General features: G+C 34.5%; 1 protein-coding gene across 6 annotated transcripts in view; it reads left to right on the plus strand.

The window, feature by feature from the left end:
• The window catches only part of LOC106868936 (paired box protein Pax-5), a 704,900-nt gene that overhangs the window by 190,116 nt on the left and 489,784 nt on the right, over positions 1-25,000 (plus strand). For all 6 annotated transcript variants that reach the window (XM_089353975.1, XM_089353977.1, XM_089353979.1 and 3 more), the window contains one exon: positions 13,011-13,157. In XM_089353975.1, coding sequence (XP_089210101.1) covers positions 13,011-13,157 — 147 coding nt within the window. The remainder of the gene's footprint in view (positions 1-13,010; positions 13,158-25,000) is intronic.

Here is a 25,000-nt window from a genome sequence, read left to right on the forward strand (position 1 = left end):
TTAACTTTTGAAACTATCATCGTATTGCTAAAATCCGAGAGATCATATATGTGCACAGAGCTTCTGTGGTATATGAGACACACATGAAAGGCTTAGATGAATTTCTCGGCAACTCAACGTAATAACTATGAAACATTGGTGAGAATTTTATTAACCAAGTCATTCACTTACACCTGGTACAATTTGATGTGATGGTGATATAAATGATTGTTACCATCTTCAATCAAAAGAAACACATTCGGTAATCTAGGACAAGATATACGAAGTTGAGTCATTCATTATTTGCTATGCGCTTAAGCTGTTTTTTCTTTTAATGGTGGAAAATTTGTTGCACGCGGTGAACTAGACACAGTTTACTTTAATCTTTTTGGCACAAGTCTAAACTTGAAACATTAATCAAGCTATCGTCGTTAGAACATTAGCCATATCAGCTCCAAAGAAAGATCCGTTTTCTTTGCGTTGAAGGTGTATCAACGGCCGAAATCCAACGAAATATATATATGTGCATGCAAGATAGTTAATGACACCCCTTCGTGTAAATAAGTGGGATGATCAAAACTAAAATGTTTTTGATGATAGGTCTACTCAGTTACAGCTCCTCTGTGGTTAAATAACTCAACTACAACAGCAACTGAAATTAATCTTATATCCAGTTTTCCATCTAATTTCACAGTTGCGAATCAAATCTGTCTTCGCAGAAAGTCAGTTAATTGCAGAGAAGTGGACGAAGATTTATAAGCTTAGGCATAAATTTTATGTAATATCTTTATTTCATGAAATTCGACTAAAGGTTCCTCTTTGGAAGGTCTGTTACTGTTTTCTGGTGTTAAGATTAAACGTCGCTGGTTTCACATCACCATCTACTTAGCTCCTATCGGAGACCACTGTGTTGCAAGCATTCGGTTAAAGTCGAGAATAAATGTTTTTTCTATTCTCCCCTATATTCTTGGCGGTATTGAAAAGAAGGTAGTGGGGTCATCTTTGTTTTGGAAATAAGTCTGAAAGTCATTAAAAATAGTTAATGAAACCTTATTAATTGTATAGTGCTTCAGTAATTTGCAGCTATAGCTTAATTTCTGTTAAAATAAACTATATATATAGGGACAAACATTAATACTGCGAGCCAAATAGGGAGCAGACACGTTTTATTATCATCTATTATTATTATTATTATTATTATTATTATTATTATTATTATTATTATTATCATCATCATCATCAGCAGCATCATCATCATCATCATTATTACTATTACTATTATTATTATTATTATTATTATTATTATTATTATTATTATTATTATTATCATTATTATTATTATTATTATTGAGTGAGAGAGCAGTGCACACTGGGGTAAAATATACAAAGCCAAGTATACCCATCATGACAACCCATCTGATGAGGGTACACCAAGCACATGCATCACAACCATATGTGTGTGACATGGTGATCTCATACCAAGATAAACAACACATGACCTTGCAGGTGGGGCCCAGTCAGAATTGTCTTCATCTCGCTTAAATGGTCCCTGAATAAGAGTTGTTTAAGGATGTTGAACGAAACATCCATGTTTCCAATGGTGGATTATCCAAACCCAAAGAATTCTTTTCAACACATTGCTTTGATGCTCCCCACTACTTCTGCTCGTGGAGATGCACATATCGTCAGCCACTAAGGGACATGCTCAACTGATTACGGTCAAACAACTGATGAGCAAATCTGTGGTATTGAGCAAAATATTTGCTGTAGCCCAACAATGTACGTGATACCACTTCCAATCAATTAAGATCAGCAGCCATGAGAGTCACTGTCTGGTACTGCATCAGGTTTCATTATTATTATTATTATTATTATTAAGGTAGCCAGCCGGGCGAAATAGCGGTATTTCTCCCGTTACTACGTTCTGAGTTCAAGTTCCGTTGAGGTCGACTTTGCTTTTCATCCTTTTGGGGTCGACAAATTAAGTACCATTTGAGTACCAGGGTCGATGTAATCGATTGCCCCCCCCCCTCCCCACAAATTTCAGGCCTTGTGCTTATAATAGAAATGATTATTATTATCATTATTATTATGGCCATCAGCCTGGCAAGCCTCGCTTGACCTCGCTCCGTGGATTTTATTGAGAAAAATACATAATACGTGTATTTGCGCCCTTCAAGTTTGTACCATCGTGGACAACAGATTAATTGCTGTCGAGTGGTGAGTTTATTTCCAGTTTTGTCCCCCAGTTTTTGGAAACAGGTCAAGTGATTTTATTTTTCAGTCATAGTTGTTTGCGTTTTTTCCATCAACATGGAGAAAACACAACAAAACACGGTGACGCTCATATGTGAGAGAGAAGGAGAGAGTGAGGAGCGTTACTAAATGTCAATAAGAGAGAGTGGCAAACGACGGACCGCTAGCAAAAAACCAACGACAGCTATATTTTTTCGAGAAAGACTCTTAGAAGATTTTCAGAAAAACAACGGTTCCCTTTTCGACAACATTGTTTCAAATAAAAATAGCAATTACGAAAATGTAAACAATGAGAGCATTTTCGTGAGTGAAGCGACGGACGATGCGAGTACAAGTAATAATAACACTAGCAATTGCAGTCACCACAAATGTAAGAGCGACAACTACAACATTAGCAGCACCATCAACATCTGCAACAGTAGCAGACAACAACAACAACAACAACGGCAACAACTAAAGCAACAACAACAACAACGTTAAAAACAACGAAGGAACTGAGAAACAAACCGGTGGGACAACTTGGAATAGTTCTTAACTTTCCTTCGCTAGTGCAACCAAGTCATCACTTGAGAGAATACAATTCTCGGAAGATGAACTTTAAAATGTCAGAAAGCTAGTCGAGAGAGACGGGCTAGCTGTAAAGCTAAATACCCACCTTGAGGCTATCCAGGATACGATACGCTGCACCAATTCTTCAACGCGAAACACGAAGGTTGCATTGTCAGAGCTAAAGCACAAATACTTAGACACGAAAGACGAAAGCTGTTCAGTGGGCCCGAGTGGCAGAGGCACGGCATCGAAATAAAAGACCCACGATCCGATCCTTACCGGATCACGACGGGCAAATGATAACTGATCCGAGACAGATGTGTACGGCCTTTCAGCAGCGCTTTGCTCCACTGTTCGTGAGTAGCGGTGAGCTGGGTCGTAGGATGGATTTCACGTCACTGATCAAGAGGGATTATATTGACAACTTTAGGCCCATAATTCTGCTGAATGCAGAATGCAAAATTTTGACCAAGATCTTAGCTACGAGGTTGGCACTTGTCGTCGGGGAGGCACAGACATGCGCCATCCCCAAAAGATTCATCCACGACAACCTCCACCTCCTGCAATACATCATTGAGAAAGTGGCTAAAGAACCTAGCAGAGGTGAGGCCCTGATCAATTTAGATTAGTCTAAAACTATTGATAGGGTCGATAAGGTAGCTGATTTCGGGCCTGTATTCAAGGACTGGATCGCTGCAATGCACATCGTTGTCAGCTGGGCAAGCTGTATATATGATCCAGCATCGTTTGCTTTCTTTCTCAATTAACACTATTTCTGGTTTTCTATTCTCTATCTCATGGTCGCACTGAATCATAAAATCCCATAAGATCTTTGCATTATCATTTTCGCTGATGCGTTCGGGTTTATGTTCGTACCATTTTTTTGCTTTTTCAAGTCCATACTTGTTGCAAAGTGTCGAATAGACAATCCTTGCTATGTTGTCATGACGTCTCTTATATTCTTTCTGGGCTAGCAGTGTACATTGGCTGGTAATATGCCATACGGTTTCACCATTTTGTCCACAAATTCTGCACTTATCACTTTCTGATGTGTTGTCTATTCTGTATCTGATGTGATTGGTTCTTAATGCTTGCTGTTGGGCCGCACAGATTAGAGCCTCTATTTTCGGTTTACTACTACTACTACTACTACTACTACTACTACTACTACTACTACTACTACTACTACTACTATTATTATTATTATTATTATTATTATTATTATTATTATTATTATTATTATTATTATTATTATTATTATTACGGCGGCGAAATAACAGAATCGTAAGCACATCAGGTAAATTAATTCGCCGTTCACTATGAAATACATATCTCACACTCTGGTTAGAGAGCGCTGTGAGCTGACTCTGTGTAGGTACAACTATTTGTCTACAGCGAGAAATTTTCTCCGTGACAAAATGCAGTGAATGGCATTGTTACGAGTTCGAATACACCTCTGTCATATTTGAATAGGTAACAAGTTTTTATTTGTACACACACATCCCTACTTTGTGCTGTCACTCCGTATTTTATTTACGCTGAGTCGCTGAAAAACGCGACCAATCATTCAACGATGACGGGAATATCATAAGAGGGATCTGTGTCTCATATCAGTTCGCAGCGCCTTCCCTTGCGGTCCTATGGCTGAGGAGGAGATAACAACTCCGAAATGCATCCAACGAACAGTCTGATTATGAGTCCCCTGTGAGCTGACTCGGTGTATTTGTACATATTTGTCTATAGTGAGAAATGTTCATCTTTTAACTAGTAACAAGCTTGTATTTATACACATCATTGCTTAGAGTTGTAACCCCATATTATATATATATATATATATATATATATATATATATATATATATATATATATATAATCATAAATATACAGGGATTAGCTTGAGTTGCTTCTCCAACATACTGAAAATTTAGAAATAACAGTCAAAGAACTACTGATTCCAAACTACAAATTTTTTCTCTAACGGATGGCGATATTTATGGCACACACAGAACAAAAAACAGAAGAGAAAAGCAAAAACAAACCTGCCTTTAGTTAATTGGATACAACGTTTCACGGTTAAGAGTATGAAGCTACTCTATTCCGTTCTTCAGCCCAATATTCTGATAAATTTGAAAGTGTCTCTAAAAAAATTCACGGTAATTTTGGCCATGCGACACCAAAAACCAACGTGGGGAAGGCACTTACGAATTTATCGGCTAGTGAGTTCAAACGCTTCACTCCAAAGAATCTATTCCATGTGCGTCACAAATAGTCCCGTATGAAAAATGTCCCGTATGAAGGGATTACGGTTTTGTAGTTTGGAATCAGTAGTTCTTTGACTACTATTTCTAAATTTTCAGTATGTTGGAGAAGCAACTCAAGCTAATCCCTGTATATTTATGATTATAAATGGTTTTACCGATAAAGGTTTTTTCATACTGAACTACTTGGCAAAATTGTTAATTATTAATTTTATTACTAATTGACGATTCCCTGCCCTATATCTGTATATTTTATATATATATATATATATATATATATATATATATATATATATATGTTTCTCGAACACATGGTTCCGGGTTCAGTCTCACTGCGTGGAACCTTGGGCAAGCGTCATCTACTATATCTTCGAGCCGACTGAAACCTTGTGAGTGGAATTGGTCGACGGAAACTGAAACAAATCCGTCGTATATGTATATATAGTAAGAGCACATGTGTTTGAAAAGGTTTAATAAAAGCGCCCACACACTAGAACAAAAATTTCTTCCCCAAAAAGTTTAGTAACATCTTCATAAAAGGTTTCATAATTTAAAAAAAATAATTTTCTTAAAAAAAATCACCTTTGCACTTCAAAACTGTATTCAGTAATCCTCACACATTTTCAAATATATGTATGTGTGTGTGTGTGTGTGTGTGTGTGTGTGTATATATCTTTGTGCCTGTGTTTGTCCCCGCTACCTTCGCTTGACAACCGATGCTGGTGTGTTTACGTCCCCGTAACTTAGCGGTTCGGCAAAGAACTGATAGAATAAGCCCTAGACTTACACAGAATAAGAGCTGATGTGTTTTGTTTTTATTGCTTTTTACTTTAATTTAATTTCTTTTTGTCCTGTTTTAATTAATGTTTAAGTAACTCGAGAAAAATTCATTACTAGTCAGTGTGGCGGCGGGCAACTCGCTTCGCGTCGGTGCGCGGTCGCGCCTTGTGCGTGAGTATATATATATATATATATATATATATATATATACATCCTTTTAATCGACCGCTAATACTTAATGCATTTGTTTGGCTTATTCGCTGGTACGCTGCCGTACACTGCTTTGGGGACGACTCCCTCATACCATTGGGTGTTAAAACACCTAAAAGTCATAGACAGGTGAAACAATTTGTCTCTAATCCCATTCAGGAGCAATGGGTTCCGATATTTCGTTATTTATGTGGCTTATCAACATCATGAACCTGAATCGAACCGGGGTCAAACCGAATCGCCTGTCTGTGACTATATAAACAGTGTAAGAACCACAATGCATACATAAGATTAAATTCCATTACGAATTAAAAGCAACACTACTGCTGAAAACATCGACTGTACGTCGTCTCCTAGCGCACCGACAAACAAGCAAATAATATAACTACTCCTCTTTATTCTTCCTGTTTTTCGTTAACATTAAAGGGGTCAATTCCCTGGACCTAGATCCAGCACCTTAGTTGTTGATATGAAACACCTCATTATTTTCCATACATCGTATTTATAAAGGGAAAATTTTGTATGTATACTTAGAGTTGACGCGTTGATGTAACCATGATGGGATACCTTTCTTTATCTGCATTGATTTGTGAATATACAATTGTATTGTATAAAGCATAGCATGCATATTAGTGCAGACTTGTAAACATAATCAATTATATACTGAAATTACTATTACATGAAGAAGACTGCGAAGGTGCCGTTATCCTAGGATAGCAAGTGATTAAATAAATATATTCAGCTTCCATACCTCCTGACTTTTTATGGTTTATAATATACTCATGAAATATTCTCATCGATTGGATATCCTGGACTTCAACTGCAAGGAACTCTGCATTATTCTCCTCTGTCCTTTTCCTGAGTGTAGAAATAAGGAAACATTATCCAATGTGTCTTCTGAAACGGTAAAGCGTGATTAGAAAGAGATTTAGCAGGTATTTCTATCACGTCAAATGAGAGTGTAGAGTCCCTCTCAGTCGATTCGAGGAATGTAGAAACTGAATGTAGCCTCCAGAAATTGTGCTGTTATTTGGAGAGATCAGTGTGTGAGTTAGTCTTATGGCTTAGTCATTGTAAAAATGTTGAAGCGTTGGAAAATGATACGCTCCTGTGATATGCTATTTCCCTTGGGCTTTTTGGAATTCTGAAAGTTCGATGGGTGAATGATTTGGTTGTTCTGAATGATTTGGTTGTTATTTCAACTAAGTCAATGACATTCCAACCATGGGCGTCGTACCTTTCTTTTGATAAAGTATATCAAGTAGTACATTTCAGTTTGGTTTTATGGGTGCTATAATACTAGTGGTTCTAGAATCCATGAGCAAAAAGCCGTTCCCCGTTGCCAAAAGAGTGCTAGTAATCAATCCAATCTTTGTTCTCAGATATCCTTCTCATAATCTTTAACCAAGGCTTTTAAACTAACGTTTTTTTGTTTTTTTTTCCTGAAACAATGTTGCTTTAGTTGAGCTGAGTATATATTCTTTACCATAATACTGCTGCTATGATCTTATATTGGAAAATATGTTATAGGTATGTAATTTAGGCCGTGTCATCAATTTTTGGAATTAAAATGTTTTTGTTCTCTTTACAAAATTTTTTTGCTAGCAGGAATAGATATTTTAGCCCGATGTTTGAAAGTTTTCGTCAGTTTCGAGAGAGTTTCCTGTTGTTGCATTTTGTGGTATCTGGGCTACTTCATAAATTCTTCCTGTGTACAATTGATCTCGCTGTGCACTTGCTGATTTTAAAATTATCGCCCATACCATAGGCACAGGCGTAGCTGTGTAGTAAGAAGCTAGCTTCCCAACCACATGATTCCGGGTTCAGTCCCACTGCGTAACATCTTGGCCGAGTGTCTTCTACTATAGCCCTGGGCTGACCAAAGCCTTGTCAGTGGTATACGAAAACTGAAAGAAGTCTGTCGTATATGTATGTATGTATGTATGTACGTACGTACGTACGTACGTATGTATGTATTATGTATGTATTTTTGTGTGAATGTCTTTGTGTCTGTGTTTGTCCCCCCCCCCCCCCCGCTATCGCTTGACAACCGATGTTGCTGTGTTTACATCCCCGTAACCTAGCGGCTCGGCAAAAGAATAAGTCATGAGGTCGATTTCTTCGACTAAATCTCTTTAAAACGGTACCCCAGCATGGCCGCAGTCATATGACAGAAACAAGTAAGAGAATAAAAAATAAAAGAATAATACCAACTGCTGTCCATATTCTTCCTGTCAAATTCTCCACCATTCTTACTGTTATTACTGCATTGGTTCTGGTTTCTATCTTAATCTTAATAAAGCAGTTTGGGATTTTAATTGAGCTGGTTTTGTTCAATAAAGTGCTGTCACCTTTCATAATGGCGAGTTCTTTCTCATTTAGCATGGATCTCTTTCTTGTCTTAAGAGCTCTTTGATTTCAATGTTTTGTTTGTCATGTACTTCTGTAGAATTTGGCTTTTCTTTCATTTTCTTTTACATTTCTGTGTTCGTAATTCGTTGTCAATTTCATTAAGAATTGAGATGCCGTTTCTTCGATTTTCTCTTCCTCTGTCTCTAATATTTCTAATTCTTGTCATTCGCTTGGGCTTAGAGGCTTTCCTTCGTGATTACCACAACTGCTTCATAGATTATTCGATTTATTCTCGCGGTATTGATGTTTGCATCAGTTTCCAGTAAGTCAAAGTTGGCATTATTTGCGTTCTTTTATTGTTAAGTTTTATCTTTGGAGAAGTCTTTCATTGGAACACGGTAAGGTCTTCGACATTAATTCAGTGATTCACAGTTTCTAGTTTTGAGATTTCTTCTACCAGATTTTGTTCATATTTATTCATGTCCTATTTTAGTTGGTGTAGTGATTTAGGTATTATTCGTCAATAATCTCTTGGTTTGCTGCTCACTTATTTGTAGTATTTTGTTATCTTTTTTTGTTTTTTGTTTTTCTGTTTTACTACCACTGGACCTATCAGTGCATTATACGTTCCTGGTGTTTATAAGTTTAACGTTTTAAATTTTGTTGCAAATTTTTTTCCGTTGTGTGAATGTGTCTTTGTGTCTGTGTTTGTCCCCCCCCCCCCCGGCCATCGCTTGACAACCGATGTTGCTGTGTTTACACCCCCGTAATTAGGCACTTTTCTTTTCAATATTCTATTTTTATGTCAAGGCGGCGAGCTGGCAGAAACGTTAGCACACCGGGCGAAATGCTTAGCGGTATTTCGTCTGTCTTTACGTTCTGAATTCAAATTCCTCCAAGGTCGACTTTGCCTTTCATCCTTTCGGGGTCGATAAATTAAGTACCAGTTGCGTACTGGGGTCGATGTAATCGACCGGCCCCTTTCCCCCAAAATTTCGGACCTTGTGCCTAGAATAAAAAAGAACATTCTATGTCTAATATCTTTTTTGGTTTCAGTATGTTTCTTCTTAAACATGTTTGCCAATTTGGCTACAACTTACTTCTGTATTAGAATTATTTTCTCTCCATGAGTTTGGAATGGGTGTAGAGGGTTGCTATACAATACAGTCATGCTGTAAAAACGGTTTTCTTTCACTTTTAGCGTTATTATTTATTCATGTGACGTCTGAAGTAACACTGGGTTTATTTTCATTAGTTACCTTTCACACAGATATTTGTAAATTGTATATTTCATATCTTATGTTCATCATATTTGAATTATTAGTTCCTCTTCAAAATTTCAACCGAGTAGTACATTCTGTGTGTGTGCGCGCGCGCGTCTTTGTGTGTCAGTGTGTGCTGATGTTGAGTTGAATTTGTCAATTTTTACTCTGATTTTACCCGTGGTGACCAGTCATGTATTAGACATTAAAATCAAATAATTCAAATTTAAACAAAAAATCGTTAAACATTTTCATTTGCTAATTTTGGTTCACTTCATTATCATTTTATTGATGCTTATGCGTAGTTTTAGAGAAACTACCCATTTTACTGTAGTCAGTATCACTCATATAAGATTCGATTTAAACGTCTCTACTCTGCACATCCAGATATGTAACCTTATGTCAATCTTAAAACAAAAACAAAACATTATTACTATTTGAAATTAGCAGTCACTGACGTCATTTTTACGAACTCCGGAGTTTTTAAAAAGTTGCTGGATTACTCGTCAAATTGGATGCGTGCTTTTGCGTCATGTTTATTTGGACCCGTTATATCCACAAGTTATTAATCTATTGAATGCTTTGATGTATTAATTGAAGAAGAGATGGGCTTCAGTGTTGTGGAATATATGAATAATAGGTTGTTGAATAAATAAAATTGCTACTGCAAATTTATACCCTGCTGTAGTCACGCTATCACAATGATAGCACTATCACACTCGGCAGTTAAGATGCTCATAGACACCTTCCATAGCCACCAGTTTCCTGTATCAGGAGCAGAAAGTGATCGGGTCTGTAAAGTGTCTTGATCTAAGTGGCGACTATGCACTCGTACGCGAGTGGGTTTCTTTTATTTGTTTGTTTCTTTTTTTGTGTGTTTGAATTTACACATATATGCATATATGTGTGTTTAATCTAAAATTTTAAACTATTGCGTTACGTTTTTGATCTACCTTCCGCTTTTATATAATCATGTGTATATCTCCACATCTCCTGTAATTATCAAACTTTTTCTATGAATAACTGGTCTCTTGCGGAAAATAAATGAAAAGATCATTATTAAGGCAGCTGCAAGTGCCATTGGTACATGCAGTATTATATAAGATATGTGCAGTATCTAGCAGTGTTATGGTTTTTGTTTTCGGTGTGTGTGTGTGGTCCACTCGTATATCTTGTGAGATCACAGTCTATCTGGAAAATTCCTATTAAGATATAAGTTTGGGTAGGTTTTGTGCTTGAGGAAGAGGAAAACTTGCAGTTTCCCATACGTGTAACTTTCCCATCTCTACTCCATTGGCTGTTCTCAAGGTAAAAGCAAGGGCTGATACAACATGGCGCTAGAGTCATTGCACACGTTGCCAAAACAATGAAAGCCGGAACGACAAAGCATTTCGTCCTACATTCTAACATTTCAGCTATTAACTGCTTGCACTGGTATTTTATCGACTCCGAAAGCATGAAATGCAAAGTTGAACTCAGCATAAATGAAGTTCAGAGCGGAGAGAACCGGAACGAATAATGAAAGTTATTCGTCGTGGTGTATGTAAGTCCTTGGATATTAGCATTCGTCTATATACTTTTTAATCATTACCAAGGCATTTTTGATTATGGAGATTCTTTTTTCCCTTTTCAGTCCTCACATGTTGGCTATCCCCATTTCCAGATATTCATAGTTGGCTAATTTTTCCACTTTTTCTAGATATACATTACTTATACATGTATTGGTTACATACATTACTTTCACATGGGCTGGTTACACTTTCTTTACTAATGTCCCTCAGCAATAATATCCGGTTGATTTTTTTATATCTCACTATGAATTGGTATAGCTAAGAGTATGGTAATTTTCTAATTTTCTGTGGCATTTTCTGGTGCATGTTTCTATTATGTGTCATATGTCGCTATTTCATTATGCTGGTATAATTCCCATTTTATGAAAACTCTGAAACTTGTCACCCTGTTTATATATTCTCATTTAACTAAGACTGGGCAACCAGAAACAATATAATTAATTGTTTCTTCATAAAATCCATATATTTACACTGCCTCATTATATGCTTCTGGTTATTCCTGTTTTATTATTGTTATTATTGTTACTGTAGTAGTAGTAGTTGTTGTTGTTGCTACTGCTAACTTTCTTGTTGCTCTTGTTCTTGATTTTGTTGGGTTATGGTGTGACCAGAACTGTCTTTAGACTGCTCCGACAGAATTGGATCATTATGAAATTTTATTAGGTGAAATTCTTTCTTTTCTAGATAATTTTTCAAATCGGAGACTTTAGAATGTACAGATATTTATTTCCAAATTCGTGTTTGTTTATGTTTGAGCTCAGTATAGCTTCCTGTTCTAACGAAGCGAGAAACGGTCCAAAAATATAACATTGAACGAAGCAACATAGAGTACAAACGAAAATTTGATATAATAAAAGGGAGGTATATATTGAAAGCATAAACTGATACAGTCATCTCTGGAACAAATATATTTTGTAATATTTACATATTTGTATTTCGCCGAGGTCGACTTTGCCTTTCATCCTTTCGGGGTCGATAATTCACGTGCCATTTGCGTACTTGGGTCGATCTAATCGACTGGGCCTCCTCGCCAAAAATTTCGGGCCTTGTGTCTAGAGTAGAAAAGAATATTTATACATTTTTGACAAATAACTATTTGTAGTATTTATGTGCAATGCACGACGGCTGCTTCAGTAGTAAGTGAAAGAGTTAATTACCGACCTCACGATAGGAGTTGTCTCGACAGTCTAATCAAACGGGCTCACAAATAATTTATGGAAAAGAACAAAGCAGAAATCAACGAGAATATGGACAAAAAGAATCTTAAACATTCAGATAGAGCTTCAAGCTTACAGATTTGCTTTTATACCAATGACACAGGCACTTAAATACCCACACATAAGAGCACGTTTTTAAGCCTCTTTTGTGTATGATTTTTGTAGTACTATGGGCCTTTGTGCCTAATATTAAAAAATACTACTACTACCACTACTACTACTACTACTACTACTACTACTACTACCACTACTACTACTACTACTGCTGCTGCTGCTGCTGCTACTACTACCACCACCACCACCACTACCACTACTACTACTACTACTACTACTACTACCACTACTACTACTACTACTACTACTACTACTACTACTACTACTACTACTACTGCTGCTGCTGCTACTACCACCACCAAAACCACCACCACCACCAACACCACCACCACCACCACCACCACCACCACCACCACCACCACCACCACCACCACCACCACCACCACTACTACTACTACTACTACTACTACTACTACTACTACTACTACTACTACTACATTATTTTGTGTTATATATCCACAGTTCAGTCAAACCAAAGGCCATCTGCCGGCAGGATGCCTCAGATGTCTCCAAGTCATCCAAATCAACAGCATCAACGACAAACACCAACGACATCAGGAGCACCTCAGCAACATCCTGTCCGTGCGCCAGCTTCTGAAACAAATGACAGTGAGTACCTAACCGATTGCGTTTATCTCATTATTATCCATTTATGAATTTATTTATCTTATAAATAGCTCCAGTTTCAGATGTATTTTTTGTGTTATTTCTAGCCAGGAATCACGTCATTAACGCAAATATGATATACATATATGTATGTGTGTGTGTGCGCGCGGGCGAGCGCGCGTATGTGTTTTGCAAGATTCCTGATGTGAAATCGTGTGTTGAAACATATTGTTATATTTGAGGATGGTCATAATAATAATTATAAGCTCAGAGCTTATAAGCGATCACCGTGTATTGACTAACGAAAATTAGTCAATAAGCCCTCGAAGGAAAAATTAGGTGTCAGTACGCATGGGACACGAACCCGCACCTCTTATATTCGCTGACCCCCCCACTTTTTTTCCCTCAAGGGTTTATATGCCCCAATACTAGACTATTTTCTTTTGTCAATACAGGGTGATCATTTATAAACTTTAAGCTTATAAATATCATTATTATTATTTACAGATTTGACACTCATCACCGCATCTTTTAACGCAAAAAACACACATGCTTGTTTGTTTAAAAACAACATAACGAAATTGTAGATACATACATACATACATACATGCATCATACATACATACACACACACACACACATATATATATATATACATATATATACACATATACATACACATATGGTGGTTGTCTACTCCTTATACAGAGTTTGACCACCTCGTGTACCTACACCTTAGCACCATCAAGGCGTCTGATGTGGCTTTTTAAACCAGACAATGTTCTGAAAAGACGCCCACACAGATTGCACCTCCGGTTTGCACCACCAAGAGCTGCAGATACGTTCTGCTCTTTGTGGATCTTAGAATGTTTCTTGAGGCCTCCGTTGGATTTGCAAACCTTCTGGCATACACTGCATTCAAAGGTGTGCACAGACATACAGTCAGAAAAGTTGGTGGAGGTTCGTTTTCCAGGCAAATATATATATATTTAATTATATGTATTTATTCTATCCTAATAAATAATAATTCTGATAGAATAAATGGGTTAATAGAAACCAAGGTAGCAAAGATCACAAAATAACTGTGGTGTAATTCCTGTTGGTGAGGCAGAAATTTCTTCATATTTTGGGTATTTGAGTATATTTAAAAATTTAAGGAATGGAGAAAACGCATGTTATAACTGCATACTTTATTCCGACATATGTTTCGAAGAATTACAATTTATGCGATCCATAGGAATCGGCGATGTTAAAAATGTATACTTCTCCTCAGGGAAATGCATGGGAATCATCTTAAACGTAAGACATTATGACCGAGTATGATAACTATAGTTGGATAATGTTATGACGTGATTCATTTGAAAAAACCGTTAGAGATTTGGACGCTACCAGATAGTAGGATGGACAACACATACATACAAATATATATACATACATACACACATAGTTATATACACATATACACATATATATACACATATATATACGCACACATACACTTATATTTACACATATACACACACATATCTACCTATACACAAATACACATAAATGCATATTCATCCCCATATATACATAAATACAAATATACACACACATATACATACACATATACATGCATCTACGCCTATAACCAAACAAATACATACGCATATACATATATATACATGTATACATATATATACGTATACACACACATGCACATACATACAAACATACAAATACATATATATATAAAAACCCCATATGAATTTATATACATATACATATACAAGCCTACTCACACATACACATATACACATATATATACACACATATATACATACATATACATATATACATACACATATACACACGTATACTTACAAACATACATACATAAATCTACATATATATATACATATATATATATATATATATATATATATATATATATATATATATATATATATACACATATATACAAATATATACATACACATATACACATATACATGCACATGTATACACGATTATATACACACACACACATATATACATCCAAATATACACATATATTTTTTTATATATAAAAATACATTTACACAAATACGCACCCATACAAATTCACAAATACACTCATATATGAATATATAAAGAAACTTATGCATAAATATATCTGTGCACAAAAATGTACATACATCCAATAAAGCATACGTATATATATATTTTTATATATTTCTTATAAGTGATAGTAATAGGAGTAAAAATAAGGATAAAAATAAAAATAATAATACCTAATACATAAATGAGTACAAAAATTTATACAAACACATCTAGTTTATACAAAAACATGAATATATGTGCACACAGACACACACACATTCTCCCACAAATACACGTGTATAAATAAACACTTATACACGTATACTCATACGCACATATATTTTTGGTATGTATTTGCTGTTACATGAATATATCAAGATTTAATATATGTTCTAATTTAGGTTAATAAATAACGAATGATTAGATAAATTATGTGAATCGTGATCAATTTTAATCTTAATCTTCTAACATGTGAGGGAATTAATAACCTGTTTTACTAGAACTATTTGATGAACTCACACATTAAGGGTTAATATGATAGCTTTCTATAAAAACAATGATTGTTATTTAAAAGCTGAAAATACATGTTTTTGCCAATGTTTACATCTGTAAGAATTTTCTATAAAGGTATTTACCAGGTAATTCTTTGAAAATAAAATAAAGTAGAGTTCCGTAACACAAAGGGAACAAAATTTTCCACCCTTTTATATGTATATATATATGTGTATATGTGTATATAACTATGTGTGTATGTATGTATATATATTTGTATGTATGTGTTGTCCATCCTACTATCTGGTAGCGTCCAAATCTCTAATGGTTTTTTCAAATGAATCACGTCATAACATTATCCAACTATAGTTATCATACTCGGTCATAATGTCTTACGTTTAAGATGATTCCCATGCATTTCCCTGAGGAGAAGTTTACATTTTTAACATCGCCGATTCCTATGGATCGCATAAATTGTAATTCTTCGAAACATATGTCGGAATAAAGTATGCAGTTATAACATGCGTTTTCTCCATTCCTTAAATTTTAATATATATATATATATATATATATATATATATATATATATATATATATATATATATATATATATATATATATATATATATATACATATATACATATATACATATATATATATATATATATATATATATATATATATATATATATATATATATATATATATATATATATATCGATTTAAATGAGAGCTCAAAACTGATCCTTTGAAAATACTTTATTATAATAATGATAATGACCTATGTTCATTTCGATGCAATATCCAGATTGATTCATGCATATTATAAATTATGGGATACTGCATCTCCTCAGGGCCTTATTAGTAGCAGGAACTTGTATTAAAAATGTATTTTTTTAATATCTAACTGTTTTTTTCTTCGGTCTGAATTTTGTATTTACGTTTATAACTCCAACGGTCCTTTTCGAAATGTACAGCGAACTTCATAGTTTAACAACATAAATTTGAATCATTTACTTGATATGTTCACGGATTCAACACGGTTATGATGTACGGTTGTATTACATCTCATGTCTTTTCAACTAGTTTTTTTGCATGTTTTCATAGGTCAACTATGAATGTTGTATATGAATGTTATCTATTTCTATTGTCTGCCTGCTACTAATAAGGCCCTCGGGAGATGCAGTTTCCCATATTTTATAATATGCATGAATCAATCTGGATATTGCATCGAAATGATCATAGGTCATTATCATTATTATAATAAAGTATTTTCAATCGATCAGTTTTGAGCTCTCTTTTAAATCGATATAAATACAAAAACTCACTTGTGAGTATTTTGCTACGTTTGTTAACAGATACAATATTTTTGCCTAATTTTGGTATAAAAATATATATAAATACACACACACACACACACACACACACACACACACACACACACATACATACATACATATAAGAACACACACACACACATATATATGCATACATATAAACACACACACACACACACTCTCCTATATATATATATATATATATATATATATATATACATATACATACTGAAAATTATAAATCATTCGTAACTGCAACATAAATTTATGAAGTGGAGGAGTAAATACAAAGAAAATAACCTTTGTAAGAATATAAAAGTAAAGATGCATAATCTTATCTAGTTGCTAGCCTTTGCTTCAAAAAGTTTATTTCAAGAACAACATTTCTCATCGAGTGATGAAACAGAATTATTGTGTGACCAGCAGTCAGAGGAGTTAAATATAAAATTGCCCGGAGCGAACAAATGTGCGGAAAAACAAGTTCTTTTATACCCAAATAGACTTTCTGAGTTCATGGATCAAATGTTCCGTTATCCCTTCACATAAACATAAGGATAACACTAATAACACGACCGCAACAACATGATAAAGTTGAGAAGAATATGAACGAATTGTGCTAAGACATACAGGCAATGTTCATAGAATTTGGTACAGACGTAATTCATGCAGGGTATTGGTTTTTATTTACCTGTGTCTTTTAAATTTACATTGCAATTTTTTCTTTTATGAAAGCGTCATTTTATTACAAAACATATTTGCACAGGTAGGTCAAAAAGAACAGGACTGATACCTACTCAGTGTGTAATGATGCGTAGAATACTACAGAAATATACACAAATATTTAAGACGTTGATATGCTTATCGATGTTAATATTTGCTTTCTATGAGTTTAATGTAAATGTAAAGAAATGTATTTAAGTAAAAAAAAAAAAAAAAGAATGCATGTCATTACTGTTGTTTTGTTTTGTCTTTCAACTTGCATATATTTGTTGCATGTTTATATTATGACTAAAGGTTTTCCAATTTTATATTCCTCTTTCTCAAACACGCAGATATATTTCATGCATAAATACATGTACACCCACGTATCTATCTATCTATCTATCTATCTATCTATCTATCTATCTATCTATCTACATGTATATATGTATGCATATATATACATATAATTATAATGTATTAATATATATATATGTACATATATACATACATACACATGCATATATACATACACGTACTTACATACCAATATTGTATTCTTATATATTAAATATCTATCAACGAATAAGCTATTTTCTCCAGATGCTTACTCATAACTTCCCTCGCACTCTCTCTCTCTTTCTATCTCTCTCTCTCTCTCTCTTTCTATCTCTCTCTCTCTCTCTCTCCCTCTCTCTCTCTCTCTCTCTCTCTCTCTCTCTTTCACTCACTTTCTTTCTCTCTGTTCACACAAGTTTGCGTTTGAAAGCATAATTGTCTATACTGGTGAAAACATTTCCGGGCAGTTAAAATGTATGTATGTATGTATGTATGTATGTATGTATGTATGTATGTATGTATGTATGTATGTATGTATGTATGCATGTATGTATGTATGTATGTATGTATGTATGTATGTATCTATCTATCTATCTATCTATCTATCTATCTATCTATCTATCTATCTATCCATCTATCTATCTATCTATATAAATTGTAAATCCAAAAAATAACAACAAAAATACAAAGGATTCTGCGGTACACGTGTTTCAAGCTTTATATCAGTGTATAATTTACAATACAAAGCTATATTCAGCCGCAAACGTATTTCTCTCCCTGGAAATTATATCACATCGGCGTTAAAGGAGGAAGAAAGGTGTGATATAAGAGGTGAAGATCCTTTCGGTATTTTGTATAGTACTATACCTCGTATAATTCTCCAATATAATTCTCCAATATATATTATTTTTACTTTTTTGTTTTCTGTGTTGATTTCGTTTCTATTTTCTTAAGCAAAATACTGTTTTACAAGGAAAATAAGAAAAATAAAAGCATGAAGAAATCAATATATTTTCTTATCACTACCACTATTAATAATCATCTCACATATTAATGCATATTTGTCACTAAGCTCATGTTTTCTCACGTGTTGTTGCCTGTGGGTAAACGTTTAAAAGTAAAACGAAATTAAACTCGAAGTATTTACAAATTCAAGTGACATGGAATGTGTATGTGTATGTTTGCATTTATGCTAATATACGTATGCACACATACACACACATACACAAATACAAGGATAGGCACGCACACACATTCACGCATATACATATATATATATATATATATATATATATATATATATATATATATATATGTGTGTGTATATATACATATATATATATATGTGTATATATATATATATATATGTATATATATGTGTATATTACGGAGATGTACTTGCATACTAAGTGACCTGATCTGAGATCGTGTGCTGAAACAAAAGCAATTGCGGCATGGAAGGTATTTATAAACATTTAAAAACACACACACGCACAAAAAAAAAAAAAAAATTCGCTTGAACATTTAAAATTGATTTGCCAAAATATTTTCGTCGCTTTGAGACTGCGACCTGTTCACTGACAACGAAGTAACACGGAATTTTGTCAGTGAAAAGGTCGCGGTCTGAAAGTGACGAAAATATTTTGGCAAATTAAATTCAAATGTTGAAGCGAATCTAACGTTTTTGTGTGTTTTTAAATGGCTTATAAACACCTTCCACGCTGCAATTGCTGTTATATATGTGTGTGTGTGTGTGTGTGTGTGTGTGTGTGTGTGTGTGTGTGTGTGTGTGTGTATGTATATATATATATATATATATATATATATATATATATATATATGTATGTATGTATGTATGTATTTTTCGATCTTAAGTTAGTCAAAGAAATGGCGCAAGTAATATAAATCTCAACAAGAAATATTTAAATGATGTTTCTTTCTGTTCTTTCGCCATGGCATCAATATTTCGTAGTGATATAAAATAAATCACGGACCTTTGTGATTTGACGGGCAACATTTTTTTATGTAGTGTTTTGGTACCGAAACACTTTCAAACTTCGTATACTTGTATATTTTGTGGTATAGAACAGATAATAAATTTTGTATTCGAAGTTATTTCACGTTAAAAATTGTCTTATTTCGATAATTTCAACTAATCACTGACGTCTATTCAGTTGAAAACAGTAAGTGCTGTAACGGTGTATATGGTATTAATCCCCGTTAGTTCTGACATTTCCGATTAACTAGACTGTTCGTAAACAAAGGGGAAAAAGCCATCAAAATACTTGAATATTGCCTGCACTTGTTATTGGAGCTACCAGAATTATTAATGCACCTCCAACAAGTGCTTCATTTCCTAGAAATAGCAGCCAAATCTTCTTCAAATCAAACTCTAGTTTAGGGTTAGGGTTCGGGTTTTAGAGTTAGGGTTAGGGTTGGGGTTAGGGTTAGGGTTAGGGTTATAGTTAGGGTTAGGGTTATGAGTGAGGTTATGAGAAAAATATAATCACACAGATACGCACAGCGTAATTTATTATATAAACAATATATGCGTATAAATTACGATTAAACCGGATGAAATATGTCAGGGGAATAACATTTTTCTTACCGGTCAAAAGCTACTGTTTAGAAAACAGCAGTAAATGTATTCAGCTGAATAGACGTCAGTGATTGGTTGAAATTACAGAAATACGAAAACTTTAACATGAAATAACTTGCGATGTACAAAATTTTGTTAAGAAGGTTAAGAGAAGAAGTTGTTTTATATGACACATTCTACCAGTGTCCCAAGTTTGAAAGTGTTTCGTTAAGAAAACAAATGTTGCCCGTCAAACCCCAAAGATCCAAATCACAAAATGTAAATCAAAGAAAACGTCATATGTTTAACGGAAAATTCTAGTAAAAATTCAGCATTTTTATAGTGGTCGTATTCATTTGATATTCATATCAAAATTTGTTTAAACATAAAGTGAATGTGTAAATTTTTAGAATATACACTGACAAAGCTACTAGAATATGAATGTATAAATGTAAATGTAAGTGTTCTTAAACGTGTTGAATCAGTAGAACATCTCTTAACTTATCCTTGATTTTCGTGAATGAGTACCAGTTAGACAATTGTTCTGTTTGAAACGATTTACATCGGCCAAACCAACTCAAGGGTCTCAAGTAATGTGGCAATATTTCCCACCCAAAATAGAATTAGAGTTGCAAGACAAGCGATCACATAGTCTGTAGAACAGATGACTGGCAGAATCCGGAAAGCTACGGATTAACTGTTTCGTATAAGTTATCTCTCTTCATATTTTAAAATAAAACTCACCGCTTTGGTCTCTACCTTTTATTTTTCACTGCAGAAAGACATTCAATAAAATATCAATCAAAAGGGTGGATCGTTATAATCGATTGTTCCCCGCCCCTCCTCCCCCTCCTCCTCCTCCTCACCATCATCATCATCATCATCATCATCATCATTCTTGATATTAATATTAAATCAATATTTATATAAAAAAACATCAATTCTACAGTTCTTGATTTTTGTCGTGTGCATGTATGTGTACATATGTGTATATTGATTGGATGCAGTTTTTGCTTCAACCTTTGCATTTTATTTATTTATTTTTATATTATTTCCTTTTTCTTTTGCCGCTTAATAAATTTAACCACGTTGTGTCTGGACTCTAGTGACTATTACCTGCTACGGATGATTGGTTGATTGTTTCTCCATCAAAATACTAATAGCTATTTAGTATGTTCAGTTAAATGTATTCTTGTTAGCAATGAGGTGTTAGACAATACATCAATGCTACTTTCTACATTAATCAACATCAACAAGCTCTGATCTACTTAAAGCTCACTGCAACAAGACAGGTGTGGTTATTTGAGACGCCACAAAAACACGGAAAGGGAAAGAGAAATAGAGAGAGAGAGAGAGAGAGAGAGAGAGAGAGAGAGAGAGAGATGGAGAGAGAGAGAGAGAGAGAGAGAGAGAGAGAGAGTCGGTGGTCTAAAGTCTCATTGGTGAATACGTTCACGAAGTTGATTGAATATATGTGAAAAGAATTGGCAACTTTAAAGTTTGGGTTCAAAACCCACCAAAAAGAGTCTACACTACTAATTCATTGACTGGGATTGGAATTTAAATATGTTCCAATTGTTTGCTCTGTCTCTGGATTTTATTCTATGTCCCTAAGTTTCCCTCACTGTATGACATAAGCGCTAACAAATTCACGTAAGAAATATTAGTGCCCTATCCAGAACCGTCAATTAATATTAATGCAATGGAATGTTATGCTTTATGACAGAATTAATTGCATATTTTACTGTAAGTAAAACGAATTTTAGCTACTATGAATTAATGTCTTCAGTGATCGATTTAAACACATCTCTCAGTATGTTCTCAAATATTTGCTCAGTTTTAACTCTGATTTTACAGGATTTAATTTTTATAACAAGAACAACAACGAGACATAAAATTTTAATCAACTTTCAAAATCCATTACGTCTCCTACCAGCCAATTCAAATTCAACACTATTAAATACACTAAAGCGAACCATTCGTCACTTGTCAGATTTATTACTCTAGTAGAGTTTGGTTCCTTTAAGTTTTTATTCCATTTTCTACAAATTTTATAACAAGCGATTCCAAATCTTTATATTTGTCGTGAAATAGTAACATCATACATGTAACATTGTGGAGGCGCAATGGCCCAGTGGTTAGGGCAGCAGACTCGTGGTCATAGGATCGCGGTTTCGATTCCCAGACCGGGCGTTGTGAGGGTTTATTGAGCGAAAACACCTAAAGCTCCACGAGGCTCCGGCAGGGGATGGTGTACTCTTTCACCATAACTTTCTCTCACTCTTACTTCCTGTTTCTGTTGTGCCTGTAATTCAAAGGGTCAGCCTTGTCACACTGTGTCACGCTGAATATCCCCGAGAACTGCATTAAGAGTACACGTGTCTGTGGAGTGCTCAGCCACTTTAATTTCACGAGCAGGCTGTTCCGTTGATCAGATCAATTGGAACCCTCGACGTCGTAAGCGACGGAGTGCCAACAACAACAACAACAACAACAATCTGTAACATTACAAAATTTTGTAGGAGCCTTTTCCACAATAATAAAGAAAATCAAAGAGAAAAGTAAACCAATCGTGGAACTCAAGATTTTATCCATTTTCAAAGTTAGTCATTAAAATAAAACCAAATCGTAACAAACCAATACACCAAAACTGAAAATTAATCGGAGGTAAAGTACATGTAATTATTATTTAAATAAGATGTGCGCCAATTGTAAGGTAAATGGCGATGAACTTGAGAAAATAATGACATTTATATAATGTGCAGCTTTTGAGATAAACTTCATCACATTGTTTTCGTTTGTATTGCAATCACAACCGTATACAACCACTTCGATTATCAACAATTATAATGATCAATGAGCCAATGATGGAAGCCGCTATATGATCGCTCAGCCACCGAAAAATAGCAAACAAATATCCTTCGAATCTGATTTACAGACAAAAGTGCAAATTAATATATGAAGACCTAGATGTTTTCAGAAAGACAGGATGGTCACGGCTTGGATTAATCAGTTACTGTTCTTTGACTGAACAGCAGTAAATATATAAATGAGCCTACGATGGAACACTTACGTAGTCATTAAAAACTGTTAAAATTAGATCTACAACCATCCCTCACCAGTCACAATCTACATTTTAAAAAGTGAAGCACACATTTGGTAATTCAGTTCTATATACACAATGAAAAATAGACCTGGAACGGCCATAGATATAATAACAGAAAAATATAATGCAAATAACCAGTGATCGAACTTATGATTGTAAAAGTGAACTTCTTAACCCCTTGGCCATGCTTGTATCCATATTTCTTATTATAAACATTCGTACATATGCACACATACACAGATTTGTATACACACAAAAAATACATATATGCATAAATACATTCATACATACATGTATATATACACACACACATATCTATCTACCTTATATATATATATATATATATATATATATATATATATATATATATATAGAGAGAGAGAGAGAGAGAGAGAGAGAGAAGGAGATAGATAGATGTAGATTTGAATTAATATATATGTAAGCACATTTTCTCACGTGCGCACGCACACGCAGACACACACACATACACATATACGTGTGTTACGTGTGTATGTGTGTAAAGAGACATCGTTATATCAATAATAGTATTTACGAGACATCAGCAACCGTAATCGTCTAGAAGATTTTACTTAATGTCCATCACCAGGTTTCAATGTTCGTTCCAGTTTACTTAAGCTTCCTTGCGTATTTTTCCCCACCAACAAACCAGCATCACCCACACACGCATACTCATACGCATACACTCACATACCTTACCTATCAGAGCTCACCTCGGAGACTCTCCGCTACCCAACATCACTCTCCCGTTCTCCAAATACCAATTGGTTCTTTGGCTTTGTGACTTATGCACTCGAAAATTGCCAAAAACTCGTTGGAATGAAGAACTGTATATAATAGCTTCCGCCTAACCAAGTGTACGCTTCTTAGTGCACTGGACCGTGGAATATAATAGAAATGTCGGTCGTTGAGTAGATTATTATTATTATTATTATTATTATTATTATTATTATTATTATTATTATTATTATTATTATTATTATTATTATTATTATCTGGCGAAAAGTGAAAAAGTAGAAGTAACAGAAAAGGTTAGGTTGGCTACGGTAGTGATAGAGAGGAATGGAGAAACATAGAGGTAAGTGTGAATAAATAGGTTTGGTAATTGGGAGAAGAGAAAGAAAGAAAGAAAGAAAGAAGCAAAAACAGAAAGAAAGAAAGAAAGAAAGAAGGGAAGATAGCTGTAAGAGA

This window comes from Octopus bimaculoides, chromosome 6, assembly GCF_046866305.1.
Source record: "Octopus bimaculoides isolate indiv1 chromosome 6, ASM4686630v1, whole genome shotgun sequence".
Taxonomy (NCBI): Eukaryota; Metazoa; Mollusca; class Cephalopoda; order Octopoda; family Octopodidae; genus Octopus; species Octopus bimaculoides.